The sequence below is a fragment of the Lampris incognitus genome, chromosome 17 (assembly GCF_029633865.1).
Source record: "Lampris incognitus isolate fLamInc1 chromosome 17, fLamInc1.hap2, whole genome shotgun sequence".
In the NCBI taxonomy this organism is placed as follows: domain Eukaryota; kingdom Metazoa; phylum Chordata; class Actinopteri; order Lampriformes; family Lampridae; genus Lampris; species Lampris incognitus.
In genome coordinates, this window is record NC_079227.1 from 4946515 (window position 1) to 4965049 (window position 18535).

General features: G+C 49.0%; 1 protein-coding gene across 2 annotated transcripts in view; it reads left to right on the forward strand.

Moving 5' to 3' along the window:
• The first annotated feature begins 8167 nt into the window (after nucleotides 1–8167).
• ubald1a (UBA-like domain containing 1a) overlaps nucleotides 8168–18535 on the forward strand; it is a 44903-nt gene continuing 34535 nt past the window's right edge. For both annotated transcript variants that reach the window (XM_056297643.1, XM_056297644.1), the window contains exons 1-2: nucleotides 8168–8384; nucleotides 8959–9018. In XM_056297643.1, coding sequence (XP_056153618.1) covers nucleotides 8277–8384; nucleotides 8959–9018 — 168 coding nt within the window. In that variant the 5' untranslated portion in view covers nucleotides 8168–8276. The remainder of the gene's footprint in view (nucleotides 8385–8958; nucleotides 9019–18535) is intronic.

An 18535-nucleotide genomic window follows, 5' to 3' on the forward strand; every position in this document is an offset into this window, starting at 1 on the left:
AAGGCTGGTAAACTATGACTGAAGTGACGTTATTATATTATATTCGATTAGATTAGATTTGGAAGGGTGGTGCAGTGGTTAACGTGGTCGCCTTACAGCAAGAAGGTCCTGGGTTCGAGCCCCGGGGTAGTCCAACCTTGGGGGTCGTCCCGGGTCGTCCTCTGTGTGGAGTTTGCATGTTCTCTCTGTGTCTGTGTGGGTTTCCTCCGGGTGCTCCGGTTTCCTCCCACAGTCCAAAGACATGTAGGTCAGGTGGATCGGCCGTACTACATTGTCCCTAGGTGTGTGTGTGTGTGTGTGGGTGGGGGGGTAGGTGCCCTGTGATGGTCTGGCAGCCTCCAGGGTGTCTCCCCGCCTGTCGCCCAATGACTGCTGGGATAGGCTCCAGGATCCCCCGCGACCCTGAGAGCAGGGTAAGCGGCTCAGATAATGGATGGATGGGTGGGTGGGTGGATGGACGGGTGGATGGATGGGGATTTGGAAGGAAAACCAACTTCCGATGACTTTTCAGGTTGTGTTTACATAATATCACCAGCAGGTGTCGCTGTTTCTTCATATTTAGCCACCTTCTGCCCTCTCATGGCTTCATGAAAACACACACACACACTCATGTAAGCACCAGCAAACACACGTCATGCCCACTTTCGCACGGGCGGGATCATTGTGCACACACAAACACAGGTTCACATCTGCACACGAACCATTAGTGCTAGTGTAGATAAGAGGACGTGTCCACGGTACCAGTTTAATTGAGCATGGTACTGAGGTCACACTTCCTCTTTCACACACATTGTCCGCTGTGGGCGCCATATATCGTTTCCTTCCATCCTGCAGCAGAGGCCGTAAGACCACTGCGACACTCCCCGAACAAGACTGATGGCTGTGCGTTAATCATTTAAAAGATGAAAATGTCTTTTCTTCTCACCTTGCAACAGTTCTTGCGCCAGTCCTGTTACACACTTGGTGGAGCTGCAGAGGTCCGTGGTTAGTAGGTCATATGTTCTGTCAGTAAACGCAGTGTAACGTGCATGGATAAGAAGACACGCTGGCCGCTGGCTGGCGGGTCTGACCCTTTGGTCGAGCGGTTAGCGATGCCTCCTGCGGTGCGGGCGATACGGGTTCGCGTCCCGGCCGCGGCAGTTCCTGTGGCTGCGTTGTCCCCCGAATTCGCTCCAGTATGACGGTCAGTTAAATGGGTTTTTCCAGCCAACTGGGTATTGCTAGGGACGCACGGCGATATCGGCGCATCATCGGTATCGGTGGGTAAAGGCTTTAAAATGAAACATCGGTATCGGCCCGAAATGCCGATAAGATGACGCTTTAACTAGGCGCACGCGACGCGGACACGGCGCGTCACGTGAGTGGAGTCGCATAGGCGCAAATTTTTTGGGTTCTGCCCCTGGGTGCCCAAAGGAAGTGAGTACCACCAAAGTGATGATGGTCACAAAACCACGTTTATTGCCAGGCTGCCGTCGCCTGGCGGCCGCAGACACACCCCCGACGAGATGCGACACTGCTCTGCTGCAGCTCATAGCAGGCTACACCCTGCAGGCTACACCCTGCAGGCTGCACCCTACCGGCACACAGTCCGCTTCATTCATTCATTTATTCATTCATTTGCCCGTTGGTTTTTGGTCGGCCTTCCCCGTGGGTGCTCAACCTGTTCATGGGTGGTCGACACCGGAGCACCCACGTGATCGGATCCACTGGCGGGGCGGAGTGGGGCGGGTTGGTTCCCCCTGCGGCGCCAACTGCGCCTGTGTGTGGCGTGCCAGCCGTGTTTCCTGAGGAGATCCCAAGTGGACTACTGTGAAAAACGGGCAAGTTGCTGCGCATAGAGCAGAAACAGTAGACCAGACTTCCGTGGTCAGGGTAGCACCAGACTTCTGTGGTCAGGGTAGCACCAGACTTCCGTGGTCAGGGTAGCACCAGACTTCCGTGGTCAGGGTAGCACCAGACTTCTGTGGTCAGGGTAGCACCAGACTTCCGTGGTCAGTCAGGGTAGCACCAGACTTCTGTGGTCAGGGTAGCACCAGACTTCCGTGGTCAGTCAAGGTAGCACCAGACTTCTGTGGTCAGGGTAGCACCAGACTTCCGTGGTCAGGGTAGCACCAGACTTCCGTGGTCAGGGTAGCACCAGACTTCTGTGGTCAGTCAGGGTAGCACCAGACTTCCGTGGTCAGTCAGGGTAGCACCAGACTTCCGTGGTCAGGGTAGCACCAGACTTCCGTGGTCAGTCAGGGTAGCACCAGACTTCCGTGGTCAGGGTAGCACCAGACTTCTGTGGTCAGTCAGGGTAGCACCAGACTTCCGTGGTCACATATTCATATCACATATTACATATTAATATCACATATTAGATATCGGCAAAAATCCAATATCGTGCATCCCTAATTATTACTGATCACGACTTAGACTGTATAACATGCCTTATTGATATTCATAAACGACAAATGACTGCGTATTTACCGTGTATTATGGTACACACGTAACTAATTTTTCAGTTAAGCTACACCCATGGCGTACAAAACGGAAAATATGTCTATTTAGAAGCGTGGAATAGAATAGAATAGAATAGAATAGAATCATTTTATTTTTCCAAAGGGAGCGTCGTGTGTAGTAGCCACTATGAAACAGAACAGAAACAAAATGTGCCCATATATTCTTCAAATTTGTTATATGTAGAAATTATACTCATAATTCTAATTATTAGATGTTAATTACAACTATACTGATAAATTATGCTGATATATTCATACTAGTATACTTTCATACTAAAATATCAGTGTAATATTTTATACATTACTAATGATATACTAGTACTTATTCATTATACTATTTATACTTTACTACTACTTCTACTACTACTACTACTACAATAATAATAATAATAATAATAATAACAATAATAATATCACAGAAAGTTGAATCAGTTCATCTGGACACAACGTTTATTGACAGAAACGTTTCATCATCTAAGTCAGGGGTGGGCAACATGGTCCACAAAGGGCCGGTGTGGGTGCAGGTCTTTGTTCCAACCAACCAAGCAGTTACACACCTGATTCTATTAGTCAACCAATAGTCTTTGCTAAGGACCTTGATTTGTAGACCCAGGTGTGTAACTGCTTGGTTGGAACAAAGACCTGCACCCACGCCGGCCCTTCCTGAATCATGTTGCCCACCCCTTATCTAAGTGACCTCTTCAGTCTCAACTGATTGCAGGTATCCCACCCTTATAAACAATACAGAGGCATAATGACCAAACCAACGATCAGTTTCATATGCAAATTGCTGTGAGCATTAACTAAGAGTTACAATGGCCATGTCACAGAGGATTTGGGAGTGTTTGCAATCACAGCATTGTAAGATGGCAACAGATGTAGTCTTGCCCCCCCCCACAGATGTCCTTTTTGAGCCCCCCTTCAAACCTGTGTTCCTCCTTATCAAGGATGTGCACATCTTAGGAGACATGCACTCTGGGGGGGGGGGGGGAGTTAAGAGTACATCTGTCACCATCTTACAATCCGTCTTCACGGATATATAACCAAGTCCAATTGCACTTGTATCAATTCCTTTGGATAACTATGACCTGGATGAATGAGAACATTCACAGACCTGTGATTACAACTATTCCCCAATCCTCTGTGAATAGTACACATGACCATTGTAGCTCTAGTTAATGGTCACGGCAATTTGCATATGAAACAAATCGTTGGTTTGGGTCATTATGGAACTGTGCTGTTTATAAGATTGGGGTATACTTGCAGTCAGTTGAGACTAAAGAAGTCACTTGAATGATGAAATGTTTCTCCTAATAAATGTGTCCAGATGAACTGATTCAACTTTCTGTGATTTCCTTATCAGGATTATTGGGCATGCATAAAGACAATAATAGTAATAATGCATTTTATTTATGAGCGCCTTTCACAGCACTCAAGGACACCTTACAAAATACAGTTAAAAACAAGCAGCAATGTATCGAAATATAAAATCAAAAAAGCAATGATATAAAATAATAATACAACAGATAAGTATAAAATCGTTATCAGTGCAAAACTCGGTGTGAATGTAACTATTGAAGTCAGGATCAGACTGAATATGCCAGTTTGAAAAGGTGCGTTTTGAGACAGGATTTGAAGGTGGAAAGAGAGTCAATAATGCAAATGTCTTATGGGAGAGAGTTTCAGAGGTGGGGGGCAGAATGGCTGAAGGCTCTAGACCCCATGGTAGTCAATCGGGCAGATGGTGTAGTGATTTGAATGGCAGAAGAGCATCTGAGAGTATGGAAGGGTGCGTGGATATGAAGGAGTTTGGAAAGATACAAAGGTGCTAGGTTATGAAGGGCCTTGAAGGTGAGAAGCAGAATCTTGAACTTGATACGGTATTTAACAGGGAGCCAATGAAGCTGCTGAAGAGCAGGAGTGATATAATCTATGGAAGGAGTTCTGGTAATGATACAGGCAGCTGAATCTTGGACCAACAGAAGTTTATGAAGACACACGAGAGGAAGACCAAAGAGGAGAGAATTACAATAGTCAATAATTAGGGTGTGAATGAGAATGGTGGTGCTGTTAGGTGTAAGTGATGGGCAAAGACAATTAATATTGCTTAGGTGAAAGTATGCAGACCAAGTAACATTGTTGATGCATGCTTCAAAAGATAATATGCCTTCCAAGATGACACCCAGACTCTTAACCTGAGGGGAGGAATGAACTCTACAATTTCAATAGTCAGAGAAAAACTATCAGGTTTAGCCAAAGTAGATTTAGTACCTACGAGGAGAACCTCGGTTTTATCACTATTAAGTTTCAGAAAGTTGTATGAGAACCAGGATTTAATTTCCAGTAAAGGGAGGTGGGTGGAAGAGTAGAAGTAGGCTTGGTGGATAGATAGAGCTGGGTGCCATTCATGTCGCAGTGAAATGTGGCCAAGAGGCAAAAGATAAATAATAAATAGGAGGGGGGCCCAAAACAGAGCCCTGGAGAACACCGGTAGTAACAGGAAAGGGCTGTGATCTCTCAAATATATATATATATATTTTTTTTTTTTGAAGGATGTATGTTTTAATGGTAACAGACTGCTCCCGGCTTGTCCTGTACTACTGCAGATGAGGGTCTCATCACTATTGAACAGTTTGAAGTCATGGAGGACTGGCAGGAAACATGACGAAACTCTAATGCACATGACTGAGAGCATCAAACTCGAGCATCGGTAGCTCCAAAGGGAATAGGAACTAGCCCCCAGCAGAATACCATCTGAAGCTACACAGAACCATACAACATCTAAACAGTAAGGTTTCCCCAGTTAGTGATTATAATTTGTGGAGCATCAGCAGGCAAACACAAAACAACGAGTAACCAAGAATTATTTATCAAGTCACAGGGCTGTGGCCAGACCAGCAGGGGTATGTGGGTCTTTATTCCTCAAAAGTTTGCCTTTTTATAAAGAGCACCGATTAATAATACACTTTACCACAGCAAACAAATATCATTTTGTATTTCTCAAATCCTTTTCCTTGACTCAAAATGTTATTGTGAGTAGCTGCTACATTTCCTGAGGCATCGTGATGTTTTATTGTTGGCTGATGACTTGTCACTGGTCGGACTTTTTGGACCTTTTGTTTTTTGAGGTAGGTCAAATGACCCAAATGACCCTCCTGGAGAAAAAACAACTTGGAAACTTTCAAGACAACATAGGTTAATAACTCTAAAAACAAATGAGTCACAAAAATGAAAGGGTAGCAAACGGCAACAACTGAGGCGGTGATGGAATAACTTCCCTCTCATTACTGAAGCACTGTTGAAGTCCATGTGCTGCCAAACCAAGTAATCACCTTGTGATTGTGATCTCAAATTTTTATGTTGGACAAACTTGAGTGCGGCCTGAGAGATATGATCTAAACCAGGCAATAGAGGTGCCACTGAATCCAATTGAAGCTAATCTCTCTAAGAGGATGTTATGTGAGATGGTATCAAAGGCTGCACTCAGATCAAGAAGGATGAATATGGTTAAGATCCCAGAATCAGCTTCCATCAACAGATCATTGGTGATTTTCACCAAGGTTGTCTCCACACTGAAAGGAGCAAAAACCAGACTGAAATTGTTTAAACAGATTGTTGTCAGCCAAGTGAACGTGTACCTGAGCTACAACTGTTTTTTCAAGTATTTTAGAGAGAAATGGTAAATTTGAAATTGGCGAAATTTATTCAAATTGGTTGGGTCTACACCAGGTTTCTTGAGCATTGGAGTTATTGCAGCTGTTTCGAGAAATGAGGGAACAACAGTAGACATAAGGGGGGAATGTATGGTATCAATTAATAAAAAAGGCACAGAAAAAGTAGACAGACTATTACTAAATAAGTAGGAAGGGGTCCAACTGGCAGGTATATGAATTGGATTTATGAATGAGACCAGATATTTCAGCAATGGTTGGGAATTTAAAACTAGATAGTGAAGAAAAGAGGAGTACGTAGAAGGGTGAATAAAGTGAACTTTATGTAGTATTTGAATATTTTCAGTTTTGGCATTGAAAAAGGTCATGAAGGTGTTACATTGAGCAATTGAATACAGCTGAGGTGCAAGAGTGTCCGGTGGCTGTAAAATATTGTTTACCATGGAAACAGGCCGTTTGCCTGATCTAATTAAATTTGCATAATAGGAAGATTTAGCTGTGGAAAAAGCCTCCTTATATTGAAGTATGTGGTTGCTTGCGGCACGATGGCCCAGTGGTTACCACTGTCGCCTCACAGCAAGAAGGCCCTGGGTTCGACACCCGGGGTTGTCCAACCTTGGTGGACCTTGTTCACCTGACCTACATGTCTTTGGACTGTTGGAGGAAACTGGAGCCCCCGGAGGAAACCCACACAGACATGGGGAGAACATGCAAACTCCACACAGAGGACGACCCGGGACGACCCCCAAGGCTGGACTACCCTGGGGCTTGAACCCAGAACCTTCTTGCTGTGAGGCGACTGCGCTGCTCAGCAATATTATATTAGGGGACAAAGAACATAAGAAGGTTAGAAAAACATTTAAGAAACCGTTGGATGGTCATTTAAGGAACCGTTGGATGGTCGATACTAATACAGTTTACGGTAACACTTTAGTATGGGGAACATAAAAAAACTTAATTACTAGTGAATTAGTAATGATCAAGATGTCACTTTAGTATGGGGAACATATGCTAAGTAACAAAAACTTAATTTAGAGTAATTTAACACTATGAACACTTGTAGTTTTGTGTGTTGTTATGTAAGAACAGAGCATATTCATTAAGTGTTAGTAAGGGAGAATAACTCTTCTTGTGGTACTACCACCTTATAAAGGCCATACTAAGCAAAGCATATTAAGATGGTACTACTAATAAGCAATACTTCTGAGGTTATAGAGGGAAAACTCATAGTTAATGGCTTACTGGTTGTATAATAAGGCCATGCAGAATAAGGCATTAATGAGTACGTAATAATGACCAATTAACAGCCAATATGTTGTTAATTTGCATGCTAATAAGCACCTAATTAATGGTGACTACGCTCCCCATACTAAAGTGTTACCCAGTTTACTTATACTGTTGTACTTTACTATACTGTTATAGTATACAGTATTGCATGTACAACGAGAAAAGTGCAGCGCTTGTGATGTACTCCAAATCCACCCGGCGCCGTCGGGGCTGCCCCTCGCCTCACTCCAAGCGATGTGATTGGCCGTGGCGGATTTGTTTACCATATTTGGCAAGGTAGTGCCACAGCGCGTCCAGGGATTGGACGAGCGCCTCCGTCTTTCACAGAATTCCACCTCTGAGAACGTTACAAACAAAGCGCGGGCCCACGGGACTTGTAGTCCAAAACAAACCCTCTCGCAGACCCCCCCCGGGTCGGGGCCTTGTGGCCTACGTACGGCGATTTCGAGCGCATGTAGACGCCGCGTCGCAGAACACGCACATCTCCATCGGTCCGGTGTGTTCAACGCGCGGGTCAAACCCGATAAACCCGCTGCCTGAGAATACCGAGAAATACCCCAGGAAGCATGCGGCATACACGTCCCGCCGGCGACACTCTCGCCCCATTGGCTGCGCTCTCCTGTCAATCAACGGGGCTGTCCTTCCACTACCGCTCCTACAGTAAATATTTGTGTTTGCTCAGCCGGCTGTAATGGTGGACGACTGAGGAGCAGGAAAAGGCGAGGACTTCAAAACCCCCTCCCCCCCCCACAACGAAACAGGAGTTTAAAGACGCTTCAGCGGCAGCCGCGAGTAGGACACAAAGCTTCGTCGAAAAATGGATGAACTTAAACATCAAGTGATGATCAACCAGTTCGTCCTGACGGCGGGTTGCGCGGCGGACCAGGCGAAGCAGCTTCTGCAGGCGGCGCACTGGCAGTTCGAGGTAAAATACAAACGCTGCTTCTGCTCTGCCATTCATTCTCCCTTCAAGCCTCCCCCCTCTCTCTCCCCCCCCCGGGGGGGGGGGGACGGCGGAGAATCCCGTCTCAAGAGTCGCAACGGTACAGAGCGGAACTTTCTGGGGGGGGGGGGACCGTTTCAGTTTTCATACAATTAAAGTCTTATTTTACCACCGTTAATTACACGCACGCCATCGTAGAAGAGCGAGGCGGGCGGCAGCGGCGCCCGGCTTCCCCCCCCCCTGTCCAATTAGACCCGACTCCGGATTAAATTAAAGACTCTAATCCCCGCATGGCAGCGGTGTGCGCCGGCTAGGCTGCCGAGCGCCGTTACGCAATAAAGATGACCGCTGTCCGTGCGGCCAACCTGCATCCGCGCTCCGTCTGCGGCCGCACTGACGGCGGATTTTCGCCGCGGGGGTTTCGTGTCTTTGTGAAGAGCGAACGACCCGCCGCCCTGCCCGGCTTCTGGAAGTTTCGCTTGCTTTTGCGTCCGGCGGGGCTGTGCGAAATGTCGCCTCATGTGTGTGTTTGTGTGTGTCTCTTGTTTGTTTGCAGACTGCCCTCAGTGCCTTTTTCCAAGAAACCAATATTCCCTACGGCCATCATCATCAAATGGTGAGTGTGTTCGCCCTCCCTTTAACCTGTCCGCCTGACGCCGGGTACCCCCGGCGTGCGTCGTTACGGACGGCCCAACGCTCCCCGTCTTCTCTCGTCTTTGCTGTAATTGCGGAGGAGAGGCCGGAGTGCCGGGACGGGCCGGGAACGACGAGGTTGTACTAACAATAACAAAGCACATGGCGGCCATGTTGGGAGATTCCAGAAATAAACACAGGCAGGCATGCGGCCGCAGCCACGCTCTGCGCGTGCGCTCGCGCTCTCGCGCTGGTTCTTGCTCTGCTATATTTGCCGGGGCCCGGCGAGAGTTTTTAAGTCGTTTTGAGGACACGTCCTTACCATTTTAAGGGTCTATAGTGAGGGTTAGGACCTGAGTTAAGGGTTAAGTTCAGGATTAGGCTGAGTTTTGGGTAAGGGTGGAAGCAGGGGTGGGCAGTCTTGTCCGGAAAGGGCCGGTGTGGGTGCAGGTTTTTGTTGCCACCAAGCAGTTACACACGTGATCCCACTAAGCAGCCAGGAGAGTCTCTGCTGAGGAAGCTGACGAGACGACGCAGGCGTGTAACTGCTTGGTTGCAACAAAAACCCTGTCCAAGGGCAGGGTGTTGTGTTGCTGTGAAGCCCACTGAGGCAGATTTGTAATTGGTGATATTGGGCTACACAAATACAATGGACTTGACTTGACCCGCGCTGGTCCTTTCTGGATAAGATTGCCCACCCCGGGGTTAAAGGTTAGGCACGTATTTCTGAAGGTTTAAGATACAAGCTGTCATGGTTGTGTTTATGCCCCTGCTTTGCTCACCTGCCCCCCCCCCCGTTCCCTGATTGGCTCCCCAGCAGTTATACCCCCGCCCCGGGGTGCCCCGACTCTTTGTCAGATCATCAGATAGACTTTCGGTAGCTGGATGCTCCTTGGCGTCTGGATGGACTGTTGCTGTTTCGTAGGTTGTTTGCTTCATTCAGCACTGCTCCTGCTCCGGCCCCGGCCTGTCTCTGCTCTCTGCATCTGGGCCCCGGTCCTGCTCTTCCCCGTGACACAAACCTTCATTCAAGTGGAAACCAAAGGGTCGCGTTGCTGCCAAAATACAAAGTGAAGGGTTAGAATCTGCTGTCACTCCCAGATTGATTGACAGGTCTCTTAATAGCGGGCGCTGCAGCCGCCCATTGTAAAACAGACCCACGTGTTCTATTGCCATCAGTTGAGAAAGACGCAATATGATCGTTTTACATCTGTAACTCAAACTCTTCAGTTATGCATGGAGAGATACCTCCATTTGATACCATCACATCTCAGGATGGAGCTGTAAGGTTAGCGTTCGGGGCGTTGGAAGGAATTTAGCTAATGAGGGTCCTGGCATGTAGGGAAGTACAAAGTGTGTGTGTGTGTGTGTCAGGACCATGTCTTTAGCATCAAGGTACTACGTGATATCTCCCGTTTCACATTCTGTCTATGCCCTGTGCAGTGCTGAGGGGAAGGAAGAGCCCCTCGGGTTTCTGAGGAAGTGAGAAAAGGCTCTCCAGGAAAAAAAGGCCGCTGCCTCTCGGAAACAGAACCTTGTGACGGACACGTCCCCTGTTTTGGGCCGGCCGGGTTCTCTGTGAGCTGGGCACTGCTGCTGGCAGGAGTTAGGGACGTATGGAGGCTCCACAGTGTGCAGGATACTGTGAGGGCAGCAGAACGGGCTAGAATAAGCTAGGGGGTGTTAGGGCCGTGTCACACGAGGCGCAGCGCAGACGGAGGGGGGACATTATGAAACACCAACACAGGATTTGGGCAGCCCACTTCGGTAGCACGTTGGCCTTTGTTTGCAGCTGCATGCATGGTGAGCATCCGGCAGCAGCTGCATTCAGGAATGGCCTGACGCTGACAGGGGATTTGGGTGAATTTGCCGATCGGTTCTGGAGCCAAAGAAAAGTGTGTGTGTGTGTGTGTGTGTGTGTGTGTGTGGTCAGATCGTCACATCAGTGTGGTCGACATTTTGAATGTGATTTAAGAAAGAAGAAGAAGAAGAAAAACCAGAAGGGAAAGAGAGAGTCAGATGAAAAGTTTTCTCCTCGCCTCTCGTTCACATGTGTGTTCATTTATAGCCTGCACACAGAGCATCATCATCATCATCATCATCATCATCATCAGTCCACGCACAAAAAGATTCACATGGGCCGTTTCATTTGGTTTTCATTTGGCTGCAGCCCTGTTGCAGAGCCAGAGCACCCTGTATCCCCTGCTCGGTAAATAACCCGCGGGTCTGTATCTGGTGTATCTGGCGTATCTACTGTATCTACTGTATCTAGTGTATCTGGTGTATCTGGTGTATCTACTTCACTGGTGTATCTAGTATATCTGTTGTATCTAGTGTACCAAGTGTATCTGGCGTATCTACTGTATCTACAGTATCGACTGTATCTGGTGTATCTGGCGTATCTACTGTATCTGGCGTATCTACTGTATCTACTGTATCTAGTGTATCTGGTGTATCTACTTCACTGGTGTATCTAGTGTATCTGGTGTATCTACTTCACTGGTGTATCTAGTGTATCTGGTGTATCTGCTGTATCTACTGTATCTACTGTATCTGGTGTATCTACTGTATCTGGTGGATCTGGTGTGTCTGGTGGATGTGGTGTATCTAGTGTATCTGGTGTATCTGGTGGATGTGGTGTATCTGGTGGATGTGGTGTGTCTGGTGGATGTGGTGTATCTAATGGATCTGGTGTGTCTGGTGGATGTGGTGTATCTAATGGATCTGGTGTATCTGGTGGATGTGGTGTACCTAATGGATCTGGTGTATCTGGTGGATGTGGTGTATCTAGTGTATCTAGTGTATCTGGTGTATCTGGTGGATGTGGTGTATCTAATGGATCTGGTGTATCTGGTGGATGTGGTGTATCTGGTGGATGTGGTGTATCTAGTGGATCTGGTGTATCTGGTGGATGTGATGTATCTGGTGGATGTGGTGTATCTAATGGATCTGGTGGATGTGGTGTATCTGGTGGATCTGGTGTATCTGTTGGATGTGGTGGATCTGGTGGATCTGGTGGATGTGATGTATCTAGTGTATCTGGTGGATGTGGTGTATCTAATGGATGTGGTGTATCTAATGGATCTGGTGGATGTGGTGTATCTAGTGGATCTGGTGTATCTGGTGGATGTGGTGTATCTAGTGTATCTAATGGATCTGGTCTATCTGGTGGATGTGGTGTATCTAGTGTATCTAGTGGATGTGGTGTATCTGGTGGATCTGGTCTACCTGGTGGATGTGGTGTATCTAGTGTATCTAGTGGATGTGGTGTATCTGGTGGATCTGGTCTATCTGGTGGATGTAGTGTATCTAGTGTATCTAGTGGATGTGGTGTATCTGGTGGATCTGGTGTATGTGGTGGATCTGGTGTATCTGGTGGATCTGGTGTGTCTGGTGGATGTGGTGTATCTGGTGGATCTGGTGTGTCTGGTGGATGTGGTGTATCTAGTGTATCTGGTGTATCTGGTGGATGTGGTGTATCTAATGGATCTGGTCTATCTGGTGGATGTGGTGTATCTAGTGTATCCGGCCCAGGAAGTCTCGCATCCAAATCACTTTGATGTAAACATCAGCGAGAGCATCTTGACCTGTTTCCAACTGGGCTTTGTGGAAACAAGCCTGATGGACACACACACAATAGTCAAAAGCCGTTTGTTGAACCGGTGTGTGTGTGTATTCATTCTGTTGTGTAGTTGCGGTGTATACGTGTGTGTGTGTGTGTGTGTGTGTGTGTGTGTGTGTGTGTGTGTGTGTGTGTGTGTGTGTGTGTGTGCAGGCAAGTGTACTTGTGTCTGTGGTGTTTCACGATGCTCCACATTAGGCCAGCATGTCCAGCTTTCTGCTTATCGGTGTTGGTTGGTATACACACCTAATCCACTTTGCTCAATCCCTCTCTCTCTCTTACACTCTCACACTCTCTTGCTCTCTCTCTCCCGCTCTCTGTCTGTCTCTCTTACACTCTCACACTCTCTTGCTCTCTCTCTCCCGCTCTCTGTCTCTCGCTCTTACACTCTCACACTCTCTTGCTCTCTCTCTCTCCCACTCTCTCTCTCTCTCTCTCTCTCTCTCTCCCTCTCTCTCTCTCTCTCTCTCTCTCTCTCTCTCACACTCACACTCTCTCGCTCTCTGTCTCTCTCTCTTACACTCTCTCGCTCTCTGTCTCTCCTGCTCTCTGTCTCTCTCTCTTACACTCTCACACTCTCGCTCTCTCTCTCCCGCTCTCTGTCTCTTGCTCTCGCTCTCTCTCTCTCGCTCTCTCTCTCCCGCTCTCTGTCTCTCGCTCTCTGTCTCTCGCTCTCTCTCTCGCTCTCGCACACTCTCTCGCTCTCTGTCTCTCGCTCTCTCTCTCGCTCTCGCACACTCTCTCGCTCTCTCTCTCGCTCTCGCACACTCTCTCGCTCGCTCTCTTGCTCTCGCTCTCGCTCTCGCACACTCTCTCGCTCTCGCACACTCTCTCGCTCTCTCTCTCGCTCTCGCACACTCTCTCGCTCGCTCTCTTGCTCTCGCTCTCGCTCTCGCACACTCTCTCGCTCTCGCACACTCTCTCGCTCTCACTCTCGCTCTCGCACACTCTCTCGCTCTCGCACACTCTCTCGCTCTCTCTCTCGCTCTCGCACACTCTCTCGCTCTCTCTCTCGCTCTCTTGCTCTCGCTCTCTCTCGTGCGCGCTCTCGCTCTCACTCTCTCTCTGTCTCTCTCTCTCTTGCTGTCGCTCTCTCTTGCTCTCCCTCTGTCTCACTCACTCTCTCTCCCTGTTTCTCTCTCTCTTTCTCTCTGTCTCTTGCTCTCTCCCTCTCTGTCCCTCTCACTCTCTCCCTCTCTCTCACTTTCTCGCTTCCCCTCTCTCTCACTCTCTCCCTCTCTCTCGCTTCCCCTCTCTCTCTCCTTCTCTCTCTCTCTTGCTCTCTCCCTCTTTTTCTCTCGCGCTCTCCCTCTCGCTCACTCTCTCTCTCTCTTGTTCTCTCGCTCTCTGTATGTCCGTGTCTCTCGCCCAGTTTAGTAAGCGTGGCATGAAGCCGGGTAAGTTTACTTCGGTTAGCAGCCGAGGGTGAACGACATGACATCGGATGTGTTTCAGAAATGGCCGCCCGTTGATGTTTTACTTTACAGTAAACACGCCGGGCCCTGACTCCTCAACCGGCCCACTGTGCTCACTGGCACACACACAGTAACGCGCATTATGTCCGTTTAGGTCAATGCATTCACGGACGAAGGTTCAACGACTGTTTGTGCAAGTTGGAAAACGAGCAGATTACTTTCCCCCGCGGCTAATTTTAACTCCCGTTTCCCCGTTGCGTGAGACAGAACTGAGCTGCGTGGTGATCTGTGCCGGTATCGCAGACAACTATCTGGGTCGGTTCTGGCAGTGCACAATATATCGGTCAGCTTATGGTATCGGCCACTAATGGCTTATTGTGTCCGACGTGTCTCGCCGATGTAATGGCAGGTTAATTATGTGCTGACGGTGGCGACAAGCGTGCGTAGAAGCAGGTGGCGCTACGTCCCAGAGGTGGCTGCGGTGCGGTGTGTGTCCGTTACGACCCCGACCCGGTATTAGTGGAACAAGTCAACGGGCCTCGCTCAGGCCTCTCAGTGGTGCGTGAAGGGAGCGTGTTCACAGCAGGTAGTTGTCCCGGAGGCGGCGGGGTGGTAGTCACCGTTTACACACAAGCTCTACGGGTGGACCTGCGGCGGGGCGAACGTCAGGACAGACATGTCGGAAAATGTCCTGCCAAGATGACTGTTTCCTCCAGTTCAGTTGAAGTCCTCTGTGTTCGTCCCCTTCAGTGAAAGCAGAGACCTGGAGACGGTGCTCTGTAGGACAGCAGGACAGGTAGTAACGCAGCACAGTTTGATATTCTCCTTCTCACTTTGCGGCGGCCTCCTCCAGCACCGTCCATGCAGTGTCTTTGTCCACATCCACGTCCCAGTTTGGTGGCTGGGAGAGCTGGCGCTGGACGGGCTGGGAGAGCTTGGTCTGCCGTGTCCTGTGGGCCCAGGGACCACGGCCCTGCCTGGAGCCGAGCCCGTGTAGGAAACGCCCAGGGCGGCCTGACAGGACGTGGAAGCGGGGCAGGCTAAGCTAACCGCTAGCTCTCCCGGACAGTGCAAGTGTTGCACTGTGTTGCACGGAGTGGACTGTGTTGTTAACGGTTTGTGTGTGTGTGTCTGTGTGTGTGTTTTTTGGTGTTGTTTTTTGCCTAGTTCTCGGTTTTTGTATGTTTGTGGTGGTGTCATTGCGCATGTGTGTTCTTGTCTTTTGCGTCGCACTGCTGCGGGCTGGGGGGCAACGCACTTTTGTTTCTTTTGTGTTGTTCCCGGTTCCTGATCTCCGGTTCCAGTAGAATCCTGGATACACTGGGATTGTAGCGACACAGACGGGTCCGTATCGGTATCGGCCAGAAGGAGGGCTGGGATGAGCGGGTGTCGGATACCGGGGGAAATTAAATATTGTGCCTCCTTAGTTGCTTCAGTTCACTTCCTGGTTGTTGAACATGCTTTGTGCGGGGGGGGGGGGGACCGGTCAGCAGAATGTCTTCGGTCTGAGCGGCCCCGAGTCTCGGGTTAACTAGCGGACCTGCGCTCTCGCCGGTCCGCCGGTGCGGGGAGTGTCGGAGACCGGCGTCCCGTGAGAGATGGGTATTAAACCTGAGGCGGTTGGGTAAGACCGGCAGACCCCTGCAGGATGCTGCCAGAGACCTGGGACTCGGCTCTCGGCTCTTCATTATTATTCCCACTTAGCGTCCATCCCTGGGAGTGCCCGCTCGCTGCCGGGCCGCGCAGACAAATGCCGGTCTCTGCACAGACACGCACACACTGTGTTGCCTGGTGTGTGTGTGTGTGTGTGTGTGTGTGTGTGTGTGTGTGTGTGTGTGTGTGTGTGTGTGTGTGTGTGTGTGTGTGTGTGTTTCCGAGGGTAGGTGTGTTTGTGTTAACAAACTGAATGGAAGCAGGTGTGGGCGTCTCGGTGTCGGTGTTAGTGTTGGTATCTCTGCCTGTGTTTGAAGACGGTCTTTGATTAAACCTGACCTCAGCGGGACAGACGGAGAGCCGGTTGTGGCTGCTGGTGGTCCGGTCCAGGTGCCGGGCTTAAACCTGAGCGGCCCGGTGTAATCCTGCCCCAGTCGTGGCGTCCTCCAACGTGTCCTCCTTCTGTGGCTGGGAACCGCTGTGGCCGCTTCGTTTTCCAACAGGATATGACAGTCTTCAGTGTGCGGTGGTTAGACACAGCACCTCCTCTACTGTCTCTGTCTCTCTCTCTCTCTGTCTCTCTCTCTCTCTCTCTGTGTCTCTCTGTGTCTCGCTGTCTCTCTCTTTCTCTGTGTCTCGCTGTCTCTCTCTCTCTCTGTGTCTCTCTGTGTCTCTCTCTCTCTGTGTCTCGCTGTCTCTCTCTCTCTCTGTGTCTCGCTGTCTCTCTCTCTCTTTGTGTCTCGCTGTCTCTCTCTCTCTCTCTCTGTTTCTCGCTGTCTCTCTCTCTCTCTCTGTCTCTCTCACTCTGTATCACTCTCTTTGTGTCTCTCTCTGTCTCTCTATATCATTCTCTCTCTCTTTGTGTCGCTGTCTGTCTCTCTCTCTCTGTCTCTCTCTCACTCTGTATCACTCTCTTTGTGTCTCTCTCTGTATCTCTCTGTCTCTCTGTCTCTCTGTCTCTCCCTGTGTGTGTGTGTGTGTCTCTCTCTCTGTCTCTCTTTCTCGCTCTGTATCCCTGTGTGTGTGTGTGTGTGTGTGTGTGTGTGTGTGTGTGTGTGTGTGTGTGTGTGTGTGTGTGTGTGTGTGTGTGTGTGTGTGTGTGTGTGTGTGTGTGTGTGTCTTTCTCGCTCTCTCTCTGTCTCTCGTTCTCTTGTCTCTCTCTCGCTCTGTTTGTTTGGTCCTGCCCAAGTTGCTGCCATGACTGTATCTGTGTTCCTGTCTTGAGGATGTGAACCTGGATTTTGCATGAATGAAAGGAAAAAAACCACTTGCTGAAGTGTGTGTGTGTGTGTGTGTGTGTGTGTGTGTGTGTCAGCATGTATGTACTGATACAGCTGATAAGCATATATAAATGATCATATATACATATATCTATACTGTACTGTGTATCAATACTGCACTATGTATCGTCCTGTACTGTGTATCGCCCTGTGCTATATGCATCATATCGTCATGTGTATGTGGTACAGTATCCTTACATTCTTCTAACAGTTCCATGACTTACAGCCTGCTGGTTTGTGCCGTGTGGTAAAGCCAAAAGGAACCGCGGATGGAGAGATGGAGTATACTGAGATATAAACAGAAGACCACTGAATCAGGAGGTTTGGCGGCGATTATTTCAGAACGTGTGAGCATATTAGGAATTTAAAGTAACTCGCCCTGTCGTGCTGCTGTGTCTTTGTGCATGCTCATGTGCACATCACAGCATGCACAAATCAATAAACACACACATGTGTTGTTGTATGAGATGGAGGGGGGGGGGGGAACTGAAGCAGCCAGCATCACAGAAGACGGCTGTGTTAAAAATAACTAAGAAGCACGTCGGCTTTGCTTTCGGTGCTCGTACGAACACTCTTACAGTTACAGTACAAAGCCAAAAATCGGAATAAAAGATAAAGCCGCTGAATCCTAAAATGGGAAAACTTAAAAAGGATTTCACAGGGACGTTAAAACTAGACCGTCTCCATGTGGGATATGCACAGCCCCAGTAAAGTCATGTGACCGCAGACCAGGAAGTAACGCTTTGCTGACTGAGTTCCAGTGCTGACTGCATGTGTGTGACCCCCACCCCACCCCACCCCACCCCACCCACCATGTGACTCGGTCAAGCACTGAAGTGAAACTAACCGACATTCGGAGGACGTCGGACACCTCTGTCTTCCGTACCCGAGTCTCGGTCACACGGGAACACGTGAGGCTCTCGGAGAACTACAGCACGGTCATTAGGGAAGGGCCATGGTGTTGAGCTGGTCTGCCGTCATCAGCAGGTCAACCCCGTAAGATTCATCTCCTTATGTAGCCTCCCATGCCCCCCCCCCCCCCTCCGTATCTCCCTCCCTCCTCCATCTGCCTCCATCACGCCCTTGTCTCAAATCAAAAAAAAGAACTCCTTTATCTTTCGCCTTGCTCCTTCTTTGTCATTTCTCTGCGAGCGCTTTTCGCTCACATGATTGCTTTATGGCGCTAGTTTTACTGTCAGCAGTTTGGTTTTACAGCCCTGCCAGCCGTTTACTGGCAGAGGCCCGTGAAGATCCAGATCCAGATCCAGATCCAGGTAGTAATCAGTGTTATTCAGTTGGAGCCCTCGTCTCAAGTCACTGCATCTACATGGTTATGGCCTCTCAACAGCTAGACGCTCAACTGAGGACCAAAACATATGAAAGGACGCTGCAGCCAGCGAGTAATCCAGATAACAAGTACTAAGAAAATAAGTGTCATACTCGGTATGCAACAGGAAGTAAGCAAAAGGAGTGGGAGATGCTGGCCAAACAAAACAGAAGACAGGGGAGAAGCTGTGCCAACCAGGCAAT